This window comes from Protomyctophum bolini (genome assembly GCF_963924005.1).
Source record: "Protomyctophum bolini genome assembly, chromosome: 5".
NCBI lineage: Eukaryota > Metazoa > Chordata > Actinopteri > Myctophiformes > Myctophidae > Protomyctophum > Protomyctophum bolini.
Genome location: NC_137866.1, coordinates 22,233,718 through 22,251,263, shown reverse-complemented (window position 1 = coordinate 22,251,263; position 17,546 = coordinate 22,233,718). Strand labels below are relative to the sequence as shown.

General features: G+C 40.2%; 3 protein-coding genes across 3 annotated transcripts; 1 reads left to right on the top strand and 2 right to left on the bottom strand.

The window, feature by feature from the left end:
- Positions 1-2,581: 2,581 nt before the first annotated feature.
- Positions 2,582-5,599, top strand: pfdn4 (prefoldin subunit 4). Its single transcript, XM_080763307.1, has 4 exons — positions 2,582-2,661; positions 3,248-3,352; positions 3,677-3,817; positions 5,132-5,599. The coding sequence occupies exons 1-4, from the start codon at positions 2,632-2,634 to the stop codon at positions 5,261-5,263; spliced, it is 408 nt and encodes a 135-aa protein (XP_080619433.1). The 5' UTR covers positions 2,582-2,631; the 3' UTR covers positions 5,264-5,599.
- Positions 5,600-7,197: 1,598 nt separating this feature from the next.
- On the bottom strand, positions 7,198-12,271 carry agmat (agmatinase (putative)). Its single transcript, XM_080764006.1, has 7 exons — positions 11,840-12,271; positions 10,899-11,101; positions 9,639-9,687; positions 9,046-9,241; positions 8,658-8,837; positions 8,458-8,542; positions 7,198-8,362 (listed from the first exon to the last, which is right to left on the bottom strand). Exons 1-7 carry the CDS (start codon positions 12,154-12,156, stop codon positions 8,289-8,291), a joined length of 1,104 nt encoding a protein of 367 aa, XP_080620132.1. The 5' UTR covers positions 12,157-12,271; the 3' UTR covers positions 7,198-8,288.
- A 326-nt stretch (positions 12,272-12,597) lies between these two features.
- pink1 (PTEN induced kinase 1) lies at positions 12,598-17,504 on the bottom strand. Its single transcript, XM_080764149.1, has 8 exons — positions 17,068-17,504; positions 16,247-16,522; positions 15,748-15,851; positions 15,449-15,631; positions 15,112-15,275; positions 14,681-14,808; positions 14,031-14,261; positions 12,598-13,815 (listed from the first exon to the last, which is right to left on the bottom strand). The coding sequence occupies exons 1-8, from the start codon at positions 17,419-17,421 to the stop codon at positions 13,531-13,533; spliced, it is 1,725 nt and encodes a 574-aa protein (XP_080620275.1). The 5' UTR covers positions 17,422-17,504; the 3' UTR covers positions 12,598-13,530.
- Between the last annotated feature and the right edge of the window lie 42 nt (positions 17,505-17,546).

The following is a 17,546-nucleotide window of genomic DNA, read 5'->3' as shown; positions in this document are numbered from 1 at the left end:
TCCAAAGCTCAGGTGAGTCATTTGTTGTTTGGCCTGGCACATTTCCTATAGCAACTGGTGAATGAATGCATTGCAATTGTTTTTGTACGTATGGAAATTATATAGGCCATTTCTGGATAAAGTCTTATGAATAAAGTCTAAGCTTGATAATATGATTCATTGGTTTGTGACTGTTTATTATTGGACAGATTTGTATTTGGTTTGTATATAAAGTAGACTAGACTGAAATACTGTATAGTCATTGTACTCACTGTTGAATAGACTGTATACCCAATGATGAAGGTCATACACATACACAATCTCATCTCCAATGGTAATAGGTTCATAATATGTATATATTCATGCATACTACATTAACTGGTGATACACTACTTATTAATAGACGATACATATGTTTGATGCATTTGTATAGCCTTTATCCAAAATGGTTCACATTCACTCACATATATAAGGCACCAACCTGCTCATCAGGAGCAGTCAGGGTTTCAATGTCTTGCTCAAGGACACCTTCTGAAGCCCAAGCAGCTGCTCTACCTACTGAGCCATTGATTGTTAATTTAATCAGTCGGAGCAAGTGCAGATGTCTAGGGTCAGGCTATATTTAAACGTATTCTTTTTTTTACTCTATCTCTCTACTCTTACGTGTACCTATCCTGTGTTTCATGATTACTACATTACAATATACTACATTGCCAGAATGTATCCCATGGGGATCAATAGAGGGGATGCGCATGCATAAAGTGAGTGGTAATTTGAGTGGCGCAGTGAGTTTAACATCGTTTAACGTTGTTTAATGCCATCAGATAGGACTTTTCTGTTTGGATGTACGGGCTGTCAAGGCCAGAAAGTCATTTTTGCCACTCAGTAGGCATTCCCGCTTAACCTCCAGGTATGATGATGATGTCACCCGCGCATATCCTCTATAACGGTCTAGACTATTCTGTTTCCATTCCATTTGAAGTCTTTTATGTATTTGATGAAACATTTGTTTGGGCATTTACTATTACAATACATCAAGGCAAAGATAGTTGTCTCTCAATTACTTTCAAATACATATTGGCTATACCTATCATATCTGAAAGACGTTCAGTGAACAAAGTCAAAGTCATAAATACCAATAAAAGCTGTTTAATTAATACACAGACAATAACAATTAGGGAAGGGATGGGTATCGTTAGGATATTTGTGAGTCTGATACCGATACCGGTTCCGGTTCTGCCTATCGATTCTGTTTCCTAACGGTTCCCTATTTCGGTTCCATGTTGTTTATTAATAACAATACATAAATATTATATTTAGATGTTGAACTTGAATTCATATTAGTGTTACTTTTAGGCCCAATCAGCAGTATTCAGGGACATTCTACTCAGATCTGCATACCAACGTATCTGCATAATCAATTCCATCCATCCATCTTCAACCGTTTATCCGGAATTGGGTTGTGGGCTAAGGCGCGATTCAGTTCCCACAGAGAGCTCCAATTTAACTAAATCCAAAAGGAAGGCATGATGGTTTTTAGTCTTTGATACTTGAATGACCTTGTCCGGTGATTTGAAATAATAGAACTCACAAGAAGAAGAAAAAAAGAAAATAAAGAATGAGCAGTGTTGATTTTTATTTTTATTATGGAGCTTGGAATCCATGAACACAATGCCCCATTGTATCCTATAGCCTGCATGTTAAGGTGGGAGTTGGATTCCCCTAGTTGTACTATGAACTTTTGAATTTTGTGCAAGACATGGTGGTGGTGCTTGACACAGCTGGGAGACCTCAAACAAACTCTTTCCACTTAACCTCGTGTCACCAGGCTTACTTTACACTCAATTATAGTTCTAGTTTGGATTAGGGGTGTATATCTTTTTCAGAAGATTGTCTGAAAACACAGATTCTGTTGTCACTCTAGTGTATGTTGTATTGCTGTGCATCTTCTTCTTCTCCCTAGCTTTGTCGATACATTCAGTAAATATTTGAACTTGGGTGTAGTCCTGTTTGCTGTGGAAATATTTGCATAGCTGAAGTTCCGGTTGATTATATCACATGTTTGAGTTATTGGATGCTTAATGACATCCTTAATAGTCTGCCCTCGAGGAAATTGACCAAATATTCCTTGACCAACACTGACCCTGACCCAAAGGGCCATGTGGGTCAGTGACAGTGTAAGGGTCTCGTAAGGGTCCAATAACTCCTATTTGATTCAAATTTCCTTTCAGTGTTGTATATCTATCATATACAACACTGACGAAGGCCGTTGGCCGAAACGCGTTCGTTGTGTTGCTGCTTGTGCAGCATACCCATCCTATTTAAAGATGAAATAATAAAGTGCCTATATTCTGTGAGTGCTATAGCTGATATTCTCCTTCTTCTAAAGTGATTCCTGACCGTGCACACAGTAAAATGTTCTATGAGATTGAGACAAGGAGTCGTGAGTGCTTTCTTCTTTTTTGGATTATGAATCAATCATTCATCAGCCATAATGGACTTTCCCCCCGACCCCCCACAAAAGAACAAAAAAAAATTGCTTTTATCTGCAGTAACAATATGCATTAATCCCATCCGCTAGGTGTCAGTATAAACTAAACTGTTCAGTTCTGTACCTTCCTGCAGCCGAGGAACTGTGAGGAAGAAGCCAAGATGGCAGCCACCATGATGAAGACAACTATAGTAAGTAAATTATTTTAACACGATATTACTTTTTACTATTTTGCGGATGCTTTTATTGCTCTTCTAGTTCACATTGTTCAAAAGGCAAAATGTGCATTTGTATTTAGTACCAGAGACCACCGGTTGCCAGTTTTGAGACTGATGTATTGTAAACGTGGCCACACCTTCGTGCATGCCACTCCAGTGTTAGCTCAGGCTAACAGCCTGGTCAGAGTGTATTTTATCATTTTTTTTATTTGCATATCATAGATACGAAAGTAAAAGTCGGACTCGATTAAATGAAATACGTACAGATCTATAATAGTCTTGATCTAGCCCTGATACATTGACTGCCATGATGAATACGAGAGTCATGAATCATGGCTAGTCTTGATCCAAAGCTAGGGGGGGTGAACATTTGTATATTCCAGCAGATATGTTATGCTACCCGCCACATAAAATGAATAAACAGGAATGCCTTAAACATAGCCCAAAATTACCCCCTGGCGTCCCTATGTTAAATGTGTCGTACTACGAGGTATATAGTTAAGTCTATCTATTCTATTGTCCAGAATCGCAATGGCTTAAAAGTAAATCTTACTGACAGGTTGAAGATGTCAATGTGACGTATGCAGACCAACAGAAGATCAACAAATTCGCAAGGAACACAAGTCGAATGACAGAACTGAAAGATGAAATAGAAGCCAAGAAAGTAAGTAAGGAGATTTGTGTTGAGAGGATTAAGCTGGAATAAGTAAACTGGTCTGAAATGTATGGGAAATTGTTGTTTTTTAATATGATGCATTTGATTTAGATTTTTTTCATTTTCATGTTTCGTAATTGGACATTTAATGTAATGACCACAGTTGTAACAGTGGTATTGTGGAGTAATTTCATGTGAAATCCAATGAGAATAGCATCAATATAATATGTAATGTGTCAAGATTTTATTATCCTTGTTGGTGATTTTTACAACCTTTACCTTTGTGATAAAGATATGAATGAAGATATAATATGAATTAATCTCTCTTTTCAGAAATCTCTGCAGAATTTACAGGATGCAAGTGATGACCTCATGATGTTTGATGATGACTCTTTGTTAATCCCTTATCAAATCGGCGATGTCTTCATTAGTCACACCCAGGAAGAAACACAAGAGATGCTAGAAACTGCGAAGGTGCGTCTGTGTTGCATGCATACATCTCCGCATCTGTTTTTCAGCGTCTGATTGAGGAAACATTCAGAAAACACATACCACATACACCCACCTTTTTACTCTGGGTCCCGATAGTGTTCATGATCATCAATAGATCCACCCGAAGCTAAGTCTAAGAATGATTGTGTTAGATAAAGTTCAAGCTCAGTTTAATTAAAGTTATATATTAGAGCAGGGGTTTTCAAATGGTGGTCCATGGTTGCATGTGGTCCCCTTATGCATTTAGAAACATACTGTAGGAAAGTGAAGACTGTCTTTTATTTTTTACATATATTCTTTTTCCTGAGAAACTAAATGACCTGGTGACCTATGATGAGGCCTCAATGTTCTAATTTACTTGGAAGTTGGAGGTAAAGAAATTCTTCAGAAAAAGGAAGTTTGAATCGCAAGAAGGGGAAGTGCACCCAGCCCGGTTCAGTCATCATTATTAGGAAATATATAATGCATGTGTGTGCTCACTCACGCTCATACAATCAGTATATCAGTTAATAGAAAATGAGTTTAATATGGAAGGTTGAATGAAGTAAGAACAGAATTATGGTAACCGTGAGGTAAGAATAGATCCTGAGCTCTGGATCACTAGCATATTTCAGGTAAATAATAACCGATAAGGGCTTGATATCATTTGTTGTGTATACTACCGCCGCATACTCGCATAGTATCGTGCAACAAATGGATAATTTCTAAAACTTTCCCCCCACGCTTATTAATTCAAATGTTTTTAATGGACTTCCATTAACGTCACGTTGCATTCACATCGTTCAATTAATTCATGTTATCTCTATTCCTCATTGACAGCGTGCCGTCATATAGTATTCTGACAAGGCATCATGTTGATTTACAGTACAGTATGTAGAAAGACTGGTTAGCATTAGCCTACTTGTAAGTATGTTAAGTAAGTTAAAGAATTAGCAAACACCGAAGAAATATTCAGTATTATCCTTTTATTGAACAAAATGGGGATGCGGTGCACACACAGATCCGACACACCAAAGGTCCGACATGCGGAAGCAACGGTAGGACATGTGCTGCTCCCTTGCTTGCAGTTATGGTTAGGTTAGGGTTTGAGGTAGGTTGTCGGTCTAATGACAGACGGACCAATAGTATGTGGAAACTAATGCCTGTACCCACAAAATGCACAGGATATTCTGACGGCAAAGATATTTTGGACTTCAGTGTTGATGACGGGGTAGCTGTTAAGTCTTCCATTGTTGGTTTATTTTATTGGAGCAAATGGCGACCTCCCCATCATTTACGGAATTCTTTTATCTATAGGAAGCACTGGAGAAGGAAGTCCTGACCTTTGAAGCACAAGTAGCTGCAATACAGTTTGTTTTAAATGACCTGAAGGTGCAGCTCTATGCGAAGTTTGGCAACAACATCAACCTAGAGGCAGATGAGAGCTGAGTGGTTGAAAACGGACGAAGATCGCTGTCTCACCATGGACTTTATTCCTGCAGGTCTCACATCACATCCCTCAGTAGGCACCACGGCAAATCAAAAACTAAAGTTTGACTGCATGAATGGCTGAGGTTTGCTTCAGCAGCATCCACTGTATGTTCTTATTGATGTATATTTGTATACACACAATGTGTATGTTTTCATCTTAATTTCGGCCTAAAATGACAACTAAGGTAAATATCTTGAGATTGAAGAAATGCAAAATGACACCCTCTTAGTTGGTCATTTAGTATGTGTTTGTTATATGCCTAACAATTGTAAAATAAAAGAACAGAAGAAACAGCTTTGTATGTTTTATTCACTTGGAAGTGCAAACAACAGTCTGTTTCAGACGGGGAGCAAGTGACGCTGCCTTTCTCGCAGGCACGTAGAGTGGAAAAAAACCGAGCTATTGCTGCCCGCGGGCATTAAACAAGTACGCGGGTGAGAGTTTCACGGAACCACACACCCGCTTGCCTCTCCCCCTGAACTTCTCCACGTGTCCCAAATCGCCCACCTCATTGAAAATGAATTACTAAGGTGCATCACTCCCTTCCCATCTGAAGGGAGTGAGCCTTAATACTGTATACCATTCTGCAAGAACTTTATCAGAAAAGTAAATTATGTATTATTTGTATATCAAAAGGATGTAACCCTATTTTAATAATTTGTTTTAACATGTACTGGCTAATAACCAGAATGTTGGGAATGATGACAAACTATATAATTAACCACTGTGCAGGAGGATGCTAAATGCACACCAGTCTTAATAGTGGTGCCAGTTCAAGGCAGAAACATCTAAAAAGATAAGTCTTAAAAAGACAGTGGCCGCACACACTGATAACCAAAGTGCAGATTATTTATTAGGACGCAGAGTAGGAACCAATGTTTTGGCAGATGCAACTGCCTTCTTCAGGGTATCAAATGTATAATTAAGTCATTCTGTTTCACACATTTGGGAGGTAAAGGGCATATTGGTCACCAAATTAAGCCTGTTGCCTCATAAAATGTGTCAAATCAAATAAACAGAACATGCAAGAATGCAAGTTATTAGGTTAAAAAAGGTTAGTGTCCGGGTAGCTCAGTCGGTGCTTGTCAAAAAATATTTTAATTTAATTGTTTCTTTGATTCAATGATGCAATAATGTCATAGTGCTGTTTAAATTGAAATATATATACAGGTCTTCAAGATGTTGTCAAATGTTAAATCTGGGCACATTCGCTTTCGGCTTGTTTTTGCCTCTGTAGGAGGCTAGTCTTCTTTGTAAAATGGGTTTGTCGATCTCTGGGTATTATTCTGGCCACACAAGGGCAAGGCTATGGCAATAGTGGCGCCTCTTTCATTTACATATCTTAATTAACACACATGTTTACTCCTATATGGAATTGTGGACATATACACTAGGTTCTCAGCCTCATTAACACGCCAATGCATAACTGCTAGTCTCACTGGTAACAGGTACGGTCGCCCCTTTTCCATCTTGCCCCACTACTCTACCTAGTTGTAAATAACAAAGAATATAATTAATGTTGGTGATTATATAAAAGGTATTATATTAATGTATAATTGTTGCGTTCTCTCTGTATAATAATAGCATGCAATTACAAAACATGGGCTACATGGAAGAAATGTGTTTAATAAAAACTAAGTGGATTGTTTACACAGCACTGAAAGAAAGCAGTCATCGTCTCTGTCTCATGTTATGCTTTCTTGATTTTACAGAGTACAGAGATCGACTACTAGTATACAATACAAAAAAAATAAAGGATGCATCTTTGAGTTCGTTTTTGTAACTCATTCAAAACAAACTCCATGTATGCATTTATTTTCTATGTACAATTACATCAGCAAACATCTGAAATTACAGGAGGGGAAACCCAAGCCGGTCTGTATCCAGAGCCTTCATTGATTGAAATATTTATTAACAGTTTGCAGAATTACAGTACATGTCAAGCACAAACTCAATACAAAGACTTAACTGTGAGTGGACGACCCAATTAAGCATTACAAGAGGGTCAGGTGGACAGATGTCAGGGGCCCAAAGCACATAGGGACCCACAGTGGACCAATTAATTGCAATTCATAAATCTGGCCCGGGCCCTGTAAGAGTGTGCCTCCTCCTGAGAAGCAGTCTTTCCTGTTGCAGTTCTCATGTTTCACCACTTGGTGCTGCTGCTGCTAACACTCCCTGTCAGCAGTGTTGTTCCAAATGTTAATTTTGTGGAACACCTGAATTATAGAAAATTAATGCTTGAAATGTTACGGCATATCTGTAAGTCTATATACAGTAAACAGGCTGCTTCTGAATATCAAAGACTATACTAGCCTTTGACATTACTTTGAACTGTCTCAGAGTGATATGGATTAGATTGGACTAGTATAGATTACTACCAATCTCATACCATATCACTTTGGGACAGTCCAAGATCAATGGCCTGTGTGTGTCAACTTTACACGGTAAAAAATGGTGAGTGACTATCTTTGTCGATTTAAACCAATTGATGAGTGAATGATGAAGGGATGGGTGGGTGAGACGTTAATGAAGAAAATTATGCAAGATTGTTGTAATGCTGTAGTAAGTTATTTGGTCTATTAAGACTTAAGTTGTTATACTTTTGTTTTTAACAGTACAAAATTGTGTGTATATATATATACACACCGGTATATACACACACACACACACACACACACACACACACACACACACACACATGCTAATTTTCTATAGTACATATCCTTTAGCTGGTTGTAATAAAATGATTGTGTTTATATTAATTATATATCAATATAATAAGTTATAGGTTATAACTCATAGTTATAAGTTGTTTGAACCATATTTGTCCTCTGCTTAAACACCTTACTCAACAGACAAATCTGGTAGACTGATAATTAGCACACAGGAGATTTTGGCAAGTAAATGTACAACATCATTGAATTATGTAATATGATAAAATGTCATATAATTGATTGAGTTAATGTTTGACGTTACCAATTAGTAGTATTTTGTTTTTGGAAGGACACACATCATTTCAAAAAGCAGGTTGGCGGCAGTGAGTGCTGTGTTTCCTGTTGGAAACAAGAGAAGAATAATCGCAATCAGTTGTTGTACAAGAAAAGAAAATCTAAATTTCTGATACAAATTACAGATATGTGCCCATTACCTGTAGTGTCATAAGGTGGGGACACCTCAACTAGATCACATCCAACAAGATTTAGGCCACGGCAGCCCCGTACAATCTCGACTCCCTACATAGAATCAAAATGTTTGATTACCCAATACCCATATTTCCCAAAATACTTATCTCCAAATCTTGACCAGCCAACCATCTAGCAGTAGTTCTAGCAGTAACACCAAGCTTACCTGTATTGATGTAAGCCCCGCTATCTCGGGTGTGCCTGTCCCAGGGGCAAAGGCTGGGTCTAAAGCGTCAATGTCAAAGCTGAGGTAGACTGGACCACTGCCCATTTGAGCCCTGACTTCAGCCATGAGGGGTGTGAGGGATTTGAACCAACACTCCTCTGCTTGGACCACTCGAAATCCCTGTACAACACACAAATGCAGTAGCCTATTTTACGATGAATGCACAAAATATCTGTACGTCTGTCCATAAATCTGCCTGTAGTTCACGTTTCTCGAGAACTGTCCGACTGACACTCGGCGAGCGTGTGGCCGACCCATGGGAGTGCGGTGCCCAGCATCGAGTCAGTCAGATAGGGGTCTCCATATACTACGTAATGTACCACTGTACCTGGGCCCGACTCCACTCGTAGGCATCGGGAGAGTAGCCTGTACCACGCAAGCCAATCTGGATAACCCTCTTGCAGTCCAGGAGCCCTTCCTCTACACAGCGTCTGAAAGGCGTTCCATGACCAATCTTCTCCCCAAGGACCACATCACTTGTGTCAGCATGGGCATCCACGTGTATCAGACCTACTGGACCATGTCTGACAAATCAATGCAGAATAATCAGATTATAATTAGTCTGGTTTCCATGAAGGCAACCAGACTATATTAATTGCGTGACTTTATTTTTCAACTTTATTTCGCCTGTATTTTGCCTTTCTTCTTCAGGGTCCATGTGATCATCATACTGTACTTATGCAAAACTCAAAGCTTGAAATTGACTGTGCAACCACTTTCAAGTACAGTATTGCATTGGATTAACAGTTTGGTTCTGTTTTCACATGTATGGATTAGATTTAAACTACATTTGTGGGCAGGTATATGTAAAAATGTGTCACAGTATTATTTACATTAGAACTTGCAATGAATTACTAATAACAATTTATCATATCTGAATCTAGTCACACAAGACTACCTTTGTAATGGACTTTTACTTACCTCTCAGCGACAGCTTGAAGGATTGGGTATGCAATTGTGTGATCACCACCTGTGGATACAAGTCAAGTCAGTTTTTATTTTGTGACCAAAATGGTTATTTTCCAGGACATGAAAAAAATAACTCGTTATTACTTTATAATACATTTCAGGTGTCTCTATTTTGAGCCTGTCATTTATAGATGGAACCTTTAAAAAAATGTTTCATAAATAGAACTAATATAGCCGATCTACAAGCTCACAACGTGCTGCATCATGACGTTGTGAGCTTTTGCATGACAGTCGCACAACGAAGTATAAAATAGGGAATTTATGAAAAAGCTCAGTCAGAATATAAACTTTTCATACAAGATATGCATCTTATAACCTAATAGGCAGATTCCAGGATGAACCCTATTGATTTTGGTGACTCCATGACTCCAGGGGTTTTTCATACCAGGACCCCTTAACTGAGACAGAGATGAAGCAGGGAGTCCCAGAATAGAGACGCTAGTGTTCAAGTGGTTTAATAGTGTAAAAACAAAAAAAAGGGTCACACAAAGATATAGTATATTAACTGAGGGCCCCTAGACCCCTGGTCTTCTAGGGCTTTTAAACCCTTGTTTCTAGTCTTGTTATATGACATCTGACAATTTTTAACCAGAATAAATCTTCAAGTGAAATGGCAGTGATGTTATATTTGTAGGGAATGAGAGGCCCTTGCCAAATAGTGAGCAACCTTTGCACTTTATTGTCAGCAGTCTGCATATTGTTTGGCAAAGAAATCAAACACTACACACAAACACTGTGCATTTATTTAACCACTTAAACCCCACCAGGGGTCTATACTCCCACACATGGGCCCATACATGTACACCAAATCTCGTCACAAATAACAATTTAACAAATCAACAGGCTGCCTCAAAAAAGTTGTATCTGCTATTTTTATGTTTGCCTTAGAATAGAGACGATAGGGTTTATGTGGTTAATAATGAGTGAATAAGTTAGTGGCTCAGAGTCATAACGCACATTTAAGTGGTCTATTTCCAGTTGGAAAAATAATAATTTACTTTAAAAAGACGTAAACGTTGTTTGCTTGTCTGCTGCTGTTGGAAATAAGATTTGGTGCATTTAAAAGTGAGTTGTGACTTGTGAGCCCTTCTTCCGTCTATGATTTTGCTGCCCTTGTAGTCTGGTTTCAGCACCGAAGTTGGAGGATGTGAATTATACTCTTCAACATCAACATTGAGAACTGCTCTTCACCAGACATTCTCAGGGTCTCACCCATAGTCAGAGGGATACAGCCGGTGGCCAGGATTTTCTGGTAGGCCTCCCTGATCCGTTTGCAGGTGTCCTTCAGGTCATACACATTGACGTTGACGTCTCCGATATCAGCAACCATTAGTGACTCGTAGGGTGCTGCTCTGGTGCCACTGTTGTAAGCCCTCAGCAGAGCAGACTCTGCTCTGATCTGGCGTGGGCCAAACCTGTTGTGGATTGAGTGGATATTATCCTTCTGGAACAGCTGCACCCATGGGAATTTACAGCATGAATAGTCTTTGTCGCATTCCATTTTAATTTCCTACTTCATTTATATGCAATACATGACTGATGAAAATGCAATGAATGGCCCAAAATCAGAAACAATGATTAATGGAACCCCAGTGGATTTAACCAATTATAACGCTATCTAGATTCTAGACTTAGTAAACTGGACCTTAGGCTCCCTCTGTAAGTAATTGGACCGCTTTTTTCCATGTAGGCTACACTCATTCTTTTCACCAAAAATAGCCGATCTACAAGCTCACAATGCAAGGCATCACATGAACATGAAGCTTATATTTGCTATTTCTTGGCTATGTTCCCCTCGGCTCAGAATATGGATGGTGGTGGGGGTCAAGTGGACCTACACATGACATCACGACTGAGCTTGTAGATCAGCAATCACACACCCACACACACTTAATTGATTGGGCGTTTTGATCATATTTTACCTATAAGGAGTATATATATGCCCAGAAATTGGGACGCCCGGCCCCAGTGTGAACGTGCATGGTTCATAAAATCAAAATATCAATAATAATTGGATTTGGAATACTTAATTTCACATAACTGGCTGGAGGCAGGTGACATGGGCATTATATTGATTTCAGTAGTATTGATTACGGTACGAATACGATTGACCGAATGATCGATTAGCAACTTTTGGAGACTGTTTACACCACCTTGTTCCAGGTCGGTTAGAAGTTCCAGTGTCAATTGGAACACCAACGAATGCAGCGTCAAGTCCATCGGCTGTCTCCTGGTAGGGAAGCTTACCCATTGTAGCAATTCCTGAGACTCTGGCGACAAATTCAGCGCTAGGAGGCACATTGTATGGCTTTCCTGAGCACGTTCTGCTGTGGGTTACTCGTGGTCGTGGACTTGGTCCGTCAAAGTCGCATTGTTTCAGTATTTTAGTTATTGGGCGGCTCTCTGCAAAACATGGCCGCAGAGCTCTTGAAATAATATTGCGACCACTGATCAGGTTTTTAGACAACATAACCTTGTGCAAAATGCACTTTCGCAACTACAAACTAAAACGTGAACGAAAACAAAACAAGCTGCAGCCAGAAACTACTCTGATTTTGAAGCGGGGATGGCCCGACTGTCTCTTACGTGCGGCTCAGTGGCGTGACCACAATCTCAAAGAAGCTAAAGGAGTCCAATGTCCATCTAATGTGTTCCTCAGTCAGTTCCTGACCCTGTTCCTAAATAAGATTTTTTTTCCTCCGAGGTCACGGTGCCAGTGGTGGAAAGCCTGGTGGGCGAGGTTAAAGAACATTAGCTCATTCATTGGTCAGTGGTCACTCTCGCTTTGGTGAATGTAGGGGGCGTTTCATTTGGAACTAGGCCAAAGGCTATTATGACCTTTCACCTTACATTGATTGATTGAAGTATTTATTAACTTATGCAAATTAAAGCACAACCCATTTTCCACATATAACCTGTCAGGTTATAACTTTATTAAAAGTATGCAAATATAGATTAAAACCCAAATAAAATTTCATACATATTTTACACATCATTGCTCAGTCACACCCATGGCTACACATTCTCAATCATGTCATTTTTTCTGTTAAAAATGTTATTCGATATGAAGCCTTGAATTCATTTTTTTGTTTTTACAAAAACTTTAAAAAAATCACACCCGTGTGAAGTGAGGGGCACTCTTATCATACGTCATATCTCAATCCGGCCAATCACAATTTACTTTTGTCTTCAATGTTTGTGTTTACACACTTTTGTCTTAAATGTTTGTGAAACACTCAAAGCTGGGCATAGGAGGGGCTAGCACCCCTCAAAAAGGGTGTGTGTAATTGATAGAAAATAAGTAATTTTTGGGCGGTGAACTACTCCTAAAGATGAAGATATTCTGGACATAATGGTGAAGGAACAATTCAATTATGAGAATACCCAACTTCATATAGTATTTCCATTCATAAACCATTTAGGAAATAATCAATAAGATGAGAATGAACCATAAGGTTGGCACAGAACAACCGCAAAGTGGACATAAAGTGCAAAGTGCAAATCACACCATGAATAACCACTTGTAAGATTAACTCTGCACAAATGTAGATCTGCTATTTTTGAAAAAAGCTTTTTCAGAAAACTGTCAGGATGTAGAAGACATTTTTAGAATCTGATCTCAGGTCAAAATGGGTTAAGAGGATTTCACACACACACACACACACACACACACACACACACACACACACACACACACACACAAACACACACACACAAACACACACACACACACACACACACACACACACACACACAACACAAGTCTATAAGCCTATGACACCCCACTACACACATCAAATACAACATTCCTGGATTATTCCAAATTGTGTCAGTGCAGGTGGTTCTAAGCCGACATGATGCAAGCTTGATGCTGGTTCCGTCCAAACAGGAGGAACCTCACGGCAGTGCGCAGGTCCTCCAGTTCCACGTTAGACAGGAAGCATCTCTGCAGCTCTGCCTCCACGGTGTTCCCAGTGGGTCCGCCGCAGCCCCTCAGGAGGACTACAGCAGACTGACACAGTAACCAATCGGCTACTTTCTTCATGCTGGCACTGTCCTGACTGGCCAATGCCCTCCTTCCCCAGAGGCTGAGATGCAGCATGTCAGCAGCCACACGTGCACTGGGACGCTGCGGGGATAGTAATGTTTATGATGATTGCAGTATAAGATGTCATTACACTTAGCTGGCTTACACTTTGACTTGAACACAGAAAAAAATGATAATAGCACCGTCCAAGTAGTCAAGTATTCACTTCTCTTTTAGCCAACCCATACTATACTTTTGGAAAGCAAAATGGTGCCATTCAGTCAAACCTATTCCTCGCTACTAGCTGTACTATATACCTTGTTTGGGTTCCTTCTGAGGAGTAACTGGGCCACCAATTGAACATCAGCTGGAACACTAGAAGAAAAGGGAGGAAGTTGCTTTTCCAGGAAGGTCCTGCTGTCCAGCCCACCTGCTCCATAGAATGGGTTATGCTGGCCAAATATCTCATATGTGATGGCACCCACAACCCAAGCATCTGCTTTACTGTAGTTGATGACAACCCCAGTACCTGGAACTGCAGTAGCCACCTTTGGGTATCAAATGATATAAAATTGAAGAAATTGATTTATTATCAGTGCCTGGAAAGGTACAAGTTGCAATGAAAGACAACAAAAAAAAGTTTAATAATGTTTTACTATAGTTATATAATGTAACTATATACCGCCGGTAACTAGGCATGCTTTAGGGCAGGGCTATTCAACTGGCAGCCTGCGGGCCAAATGCGGTCCGGCATGCGGATATCACCCGTCGCTCCTGACAATGCGTTGGTCCGACATGCGTTGCGGCCGTGTTTGCGGTTAGGGTTTTGGTTAGGGTGTCGGTCTAATGACAGTCGGACCAATAGTATGTCGGAACTAAATCCTGTACCCCTCTCTACACTGTAGACCTACTGCAGTTACACTACAGCGTGTACATAGTTACCCATTTGAAGAATCAATTTACCTACCTCTGGTGCCATTAAGCAAGCATTTCCTCCTCTGTTGACCCAACGACTGTTGAAGGGCAGCTGTAGGCTACTGTCACTCTGGGCAAGGCAGCAGCCAAAATCAGTGATCACTAACCGTGGGCAGCCCCCTGCAGATTGTACCAAATAAGAATTTGATAGAATGACTAGCCTTTCCAAGCTGACTTGATTTTAACTTGTTACATGTACCGTTTTATTGCTTTTAATTCATTTGTTTTTCCTAATAAAGTTGTCCTTTTCCTATGTTTTCTCCCCTGGCCCCCACACATGTAAAGCGTCTTTGAGTACTCATGAAGAGCGCTATATAAATCCCAGATATTAGAATTCATTAACAGACAATCAATGTATCAATAAATTCAAGATTATCTTTTTGTTTGTTGATAAAGATGATCTGCCTCAGTGGCTTCTCTGACCTGAGTCCAACTCTAGCAAAATGTTGTCTGATTTGAGGTCCCTGTGAGCGACACCCTGTCTGCACAGATGGTCCACTCCCTCCAGTAGCTGCAGCACCATCAAAGTGCCCTGCCTTGTGTCTGGTGTGGTCACCTCCAGGTACTGGCGCAGGTTGCGGCGATAACTACAAGATAGTGGCCAATTTACTGCATGGACTAGGAAAGATCAGTGATTGAGAAATGCACTGCAAGTGGTTTCTAACATGTTCCACAACATTATCATCATCTTAGCAACATTATAGAAAGGGAAAAGGGACATGATATCAGAGTGAAAGGGAATAATGGCAGTCCTTCTTACTTCTTCATTACCAGGAACAGGGTACGGTTGTTGCCGAGACCAGCAGGGTTAAGTCTGGCTGGCAATACATCTGGGTATTCCTCCCGGGCACCTGGTAGTAGTGGGACATCAGCTGTAAATGCACGGTACACTCTGATCACATTGGGGTGCGCAGACACTCTCTTGGGCTGCTCTCCGAAATATCTGCGTAAAAGGAGACTTCAGCTGTTCAGTACTAGTTTCAGTATTGACTCTGTGCACTTAAACATAACATTCTGCTCCCTTAGTTAAGTAGTAGTAGTAGTTAAGTAAAAGCTTACCCATCCAGAGTAATTTGCTCATTTTCCTTTTTCAAGGCAAGCGGGCTTGCTGGCACCAGCTCCTGTGACATGGATGTCAGTATAGCCTCACTTGATGATCCTGCCTATAATATAATAAGGACAACAATAACTCATTAATGATGCATATCGACCATGTAACAACAAGTTAACAACAACCATTTATTGTTTAACCTGTTAAAACCGGGAAAGCATCCGTGCCATTTTAGATTAGTTTGTTAATTTTGTCATGTTTTAACAAGACAGTTGAACATACAGAAGCTTATTATGCCCACCTTATTTAAAATGAATTGTCAAAATAGAAAAATAAAATAATACTGTTGGCTATTCAAAAATAGATACACAAGCTCACAGCTTGTTCATTTGCAATTTCTGTACTGATTTAGAAGGCATTTGTAGAATTGGCCTCAGGTCTTAATGGGTTAAAATAGCTTGGATATCATTGCATGTGCAGATTTGTGGAATAGTGTGGGATGCCCACCCCAAAGTTCCACATCATCTTGACAGCCAGAGGGAAAAGTCCTAGTGAGCAGCATGTCAGGCGATGAGACGTCTCTTTTTCATTTTTATCATCAATCAGCTCCAACAGGGAAGACTTGGTATCATCCTTCTTGTGTAGGGCAAACGGAGTAGATGCCTCATACACAGCTGCATTGGAACCTTTCCCAACCTGTTTCCCGATAATGTAGTCTTCCAGCTTGTATCCTGATGTAAATGGCTTGATGGGTGTCTGGAACTTCTTCTTCCTAAATAGGGTCTGTGGGTGAAAAGTATAATACAACAAACAGTCTGTTGGTGTTTTCAAGAGGACTAAGATTTCCCTTTTTAATAGAGCATTCAGTTAGCTTATCTGCATGGTTTTACTTGCCTCCTGTGCGAGTGTGTTTTAAGACTCTTTTTAGATTTTTTATGCAAAATGTTTTTATTCTGTACTGTAGCACTTGGAGATTTGTTTCGAATGTGACACGCAATATAAAATGCAGGCTTCTTTCTCACATTATGGATAATGGGGCACACACAGGTGCCAATCTCGCAACGCACCTGTGTGCCTGCCTCGTTGATTAGTGTTTTCAAGTCAAGAAGCCAGAAGGATGTGTTTACCGGTATGTGCTAGTTAGCTAGCCTTGGATCAAGAGTAGACTATCATAGATTTGATTTGAATAAATAAAGTTTGATTTGATAGATGTATAATGTATTTGATGGAGTCTGACCTTTAAAAAACTTGATAAAATGATATCAATTATTTATCAATATCAAGTTAACACACATTGATTGCACACAAGCATTCGCGATTACACACACCTGAATTTCTTGGCATGTTGTTGCACTTCTCCTGTCGTCCTCAAGCTGCTGTTCGACCAGTCCTACGCCGAGACCGAAAGCCAAAAACACAGCCCTGTTTCGTGGAGAGCCGACCGCAAATCTCCTGAAACCGCCGGACTGTAACTGAGCAGCGAGGCCCCTCAGTGACGTGCGGTAATACCGATACCGAGATGGCAGGAAAGCCTGAGGCTGAACGGTGCGGGCAGGCTGGCCTACACGAAGGCGTTCACCTCGGAGCTTTGCTGCAATTCGGCTGACAGGTTTCAGGAGGCCCAGTTGGAAGACCGAACGGCCAAGTTCTACCCCCCGACTTATGGCATGTTTTACAGACATCCTTTATCAGCAGTCGGTGGTTATAACCCCCGCAAGGACAACCTAGTAAGTAAACAAAACGGATCACTCTTCTTCTACTCACTTCTATTTCTTCTTTTGTATTTGTTTTTATGAACGGTAGGGCA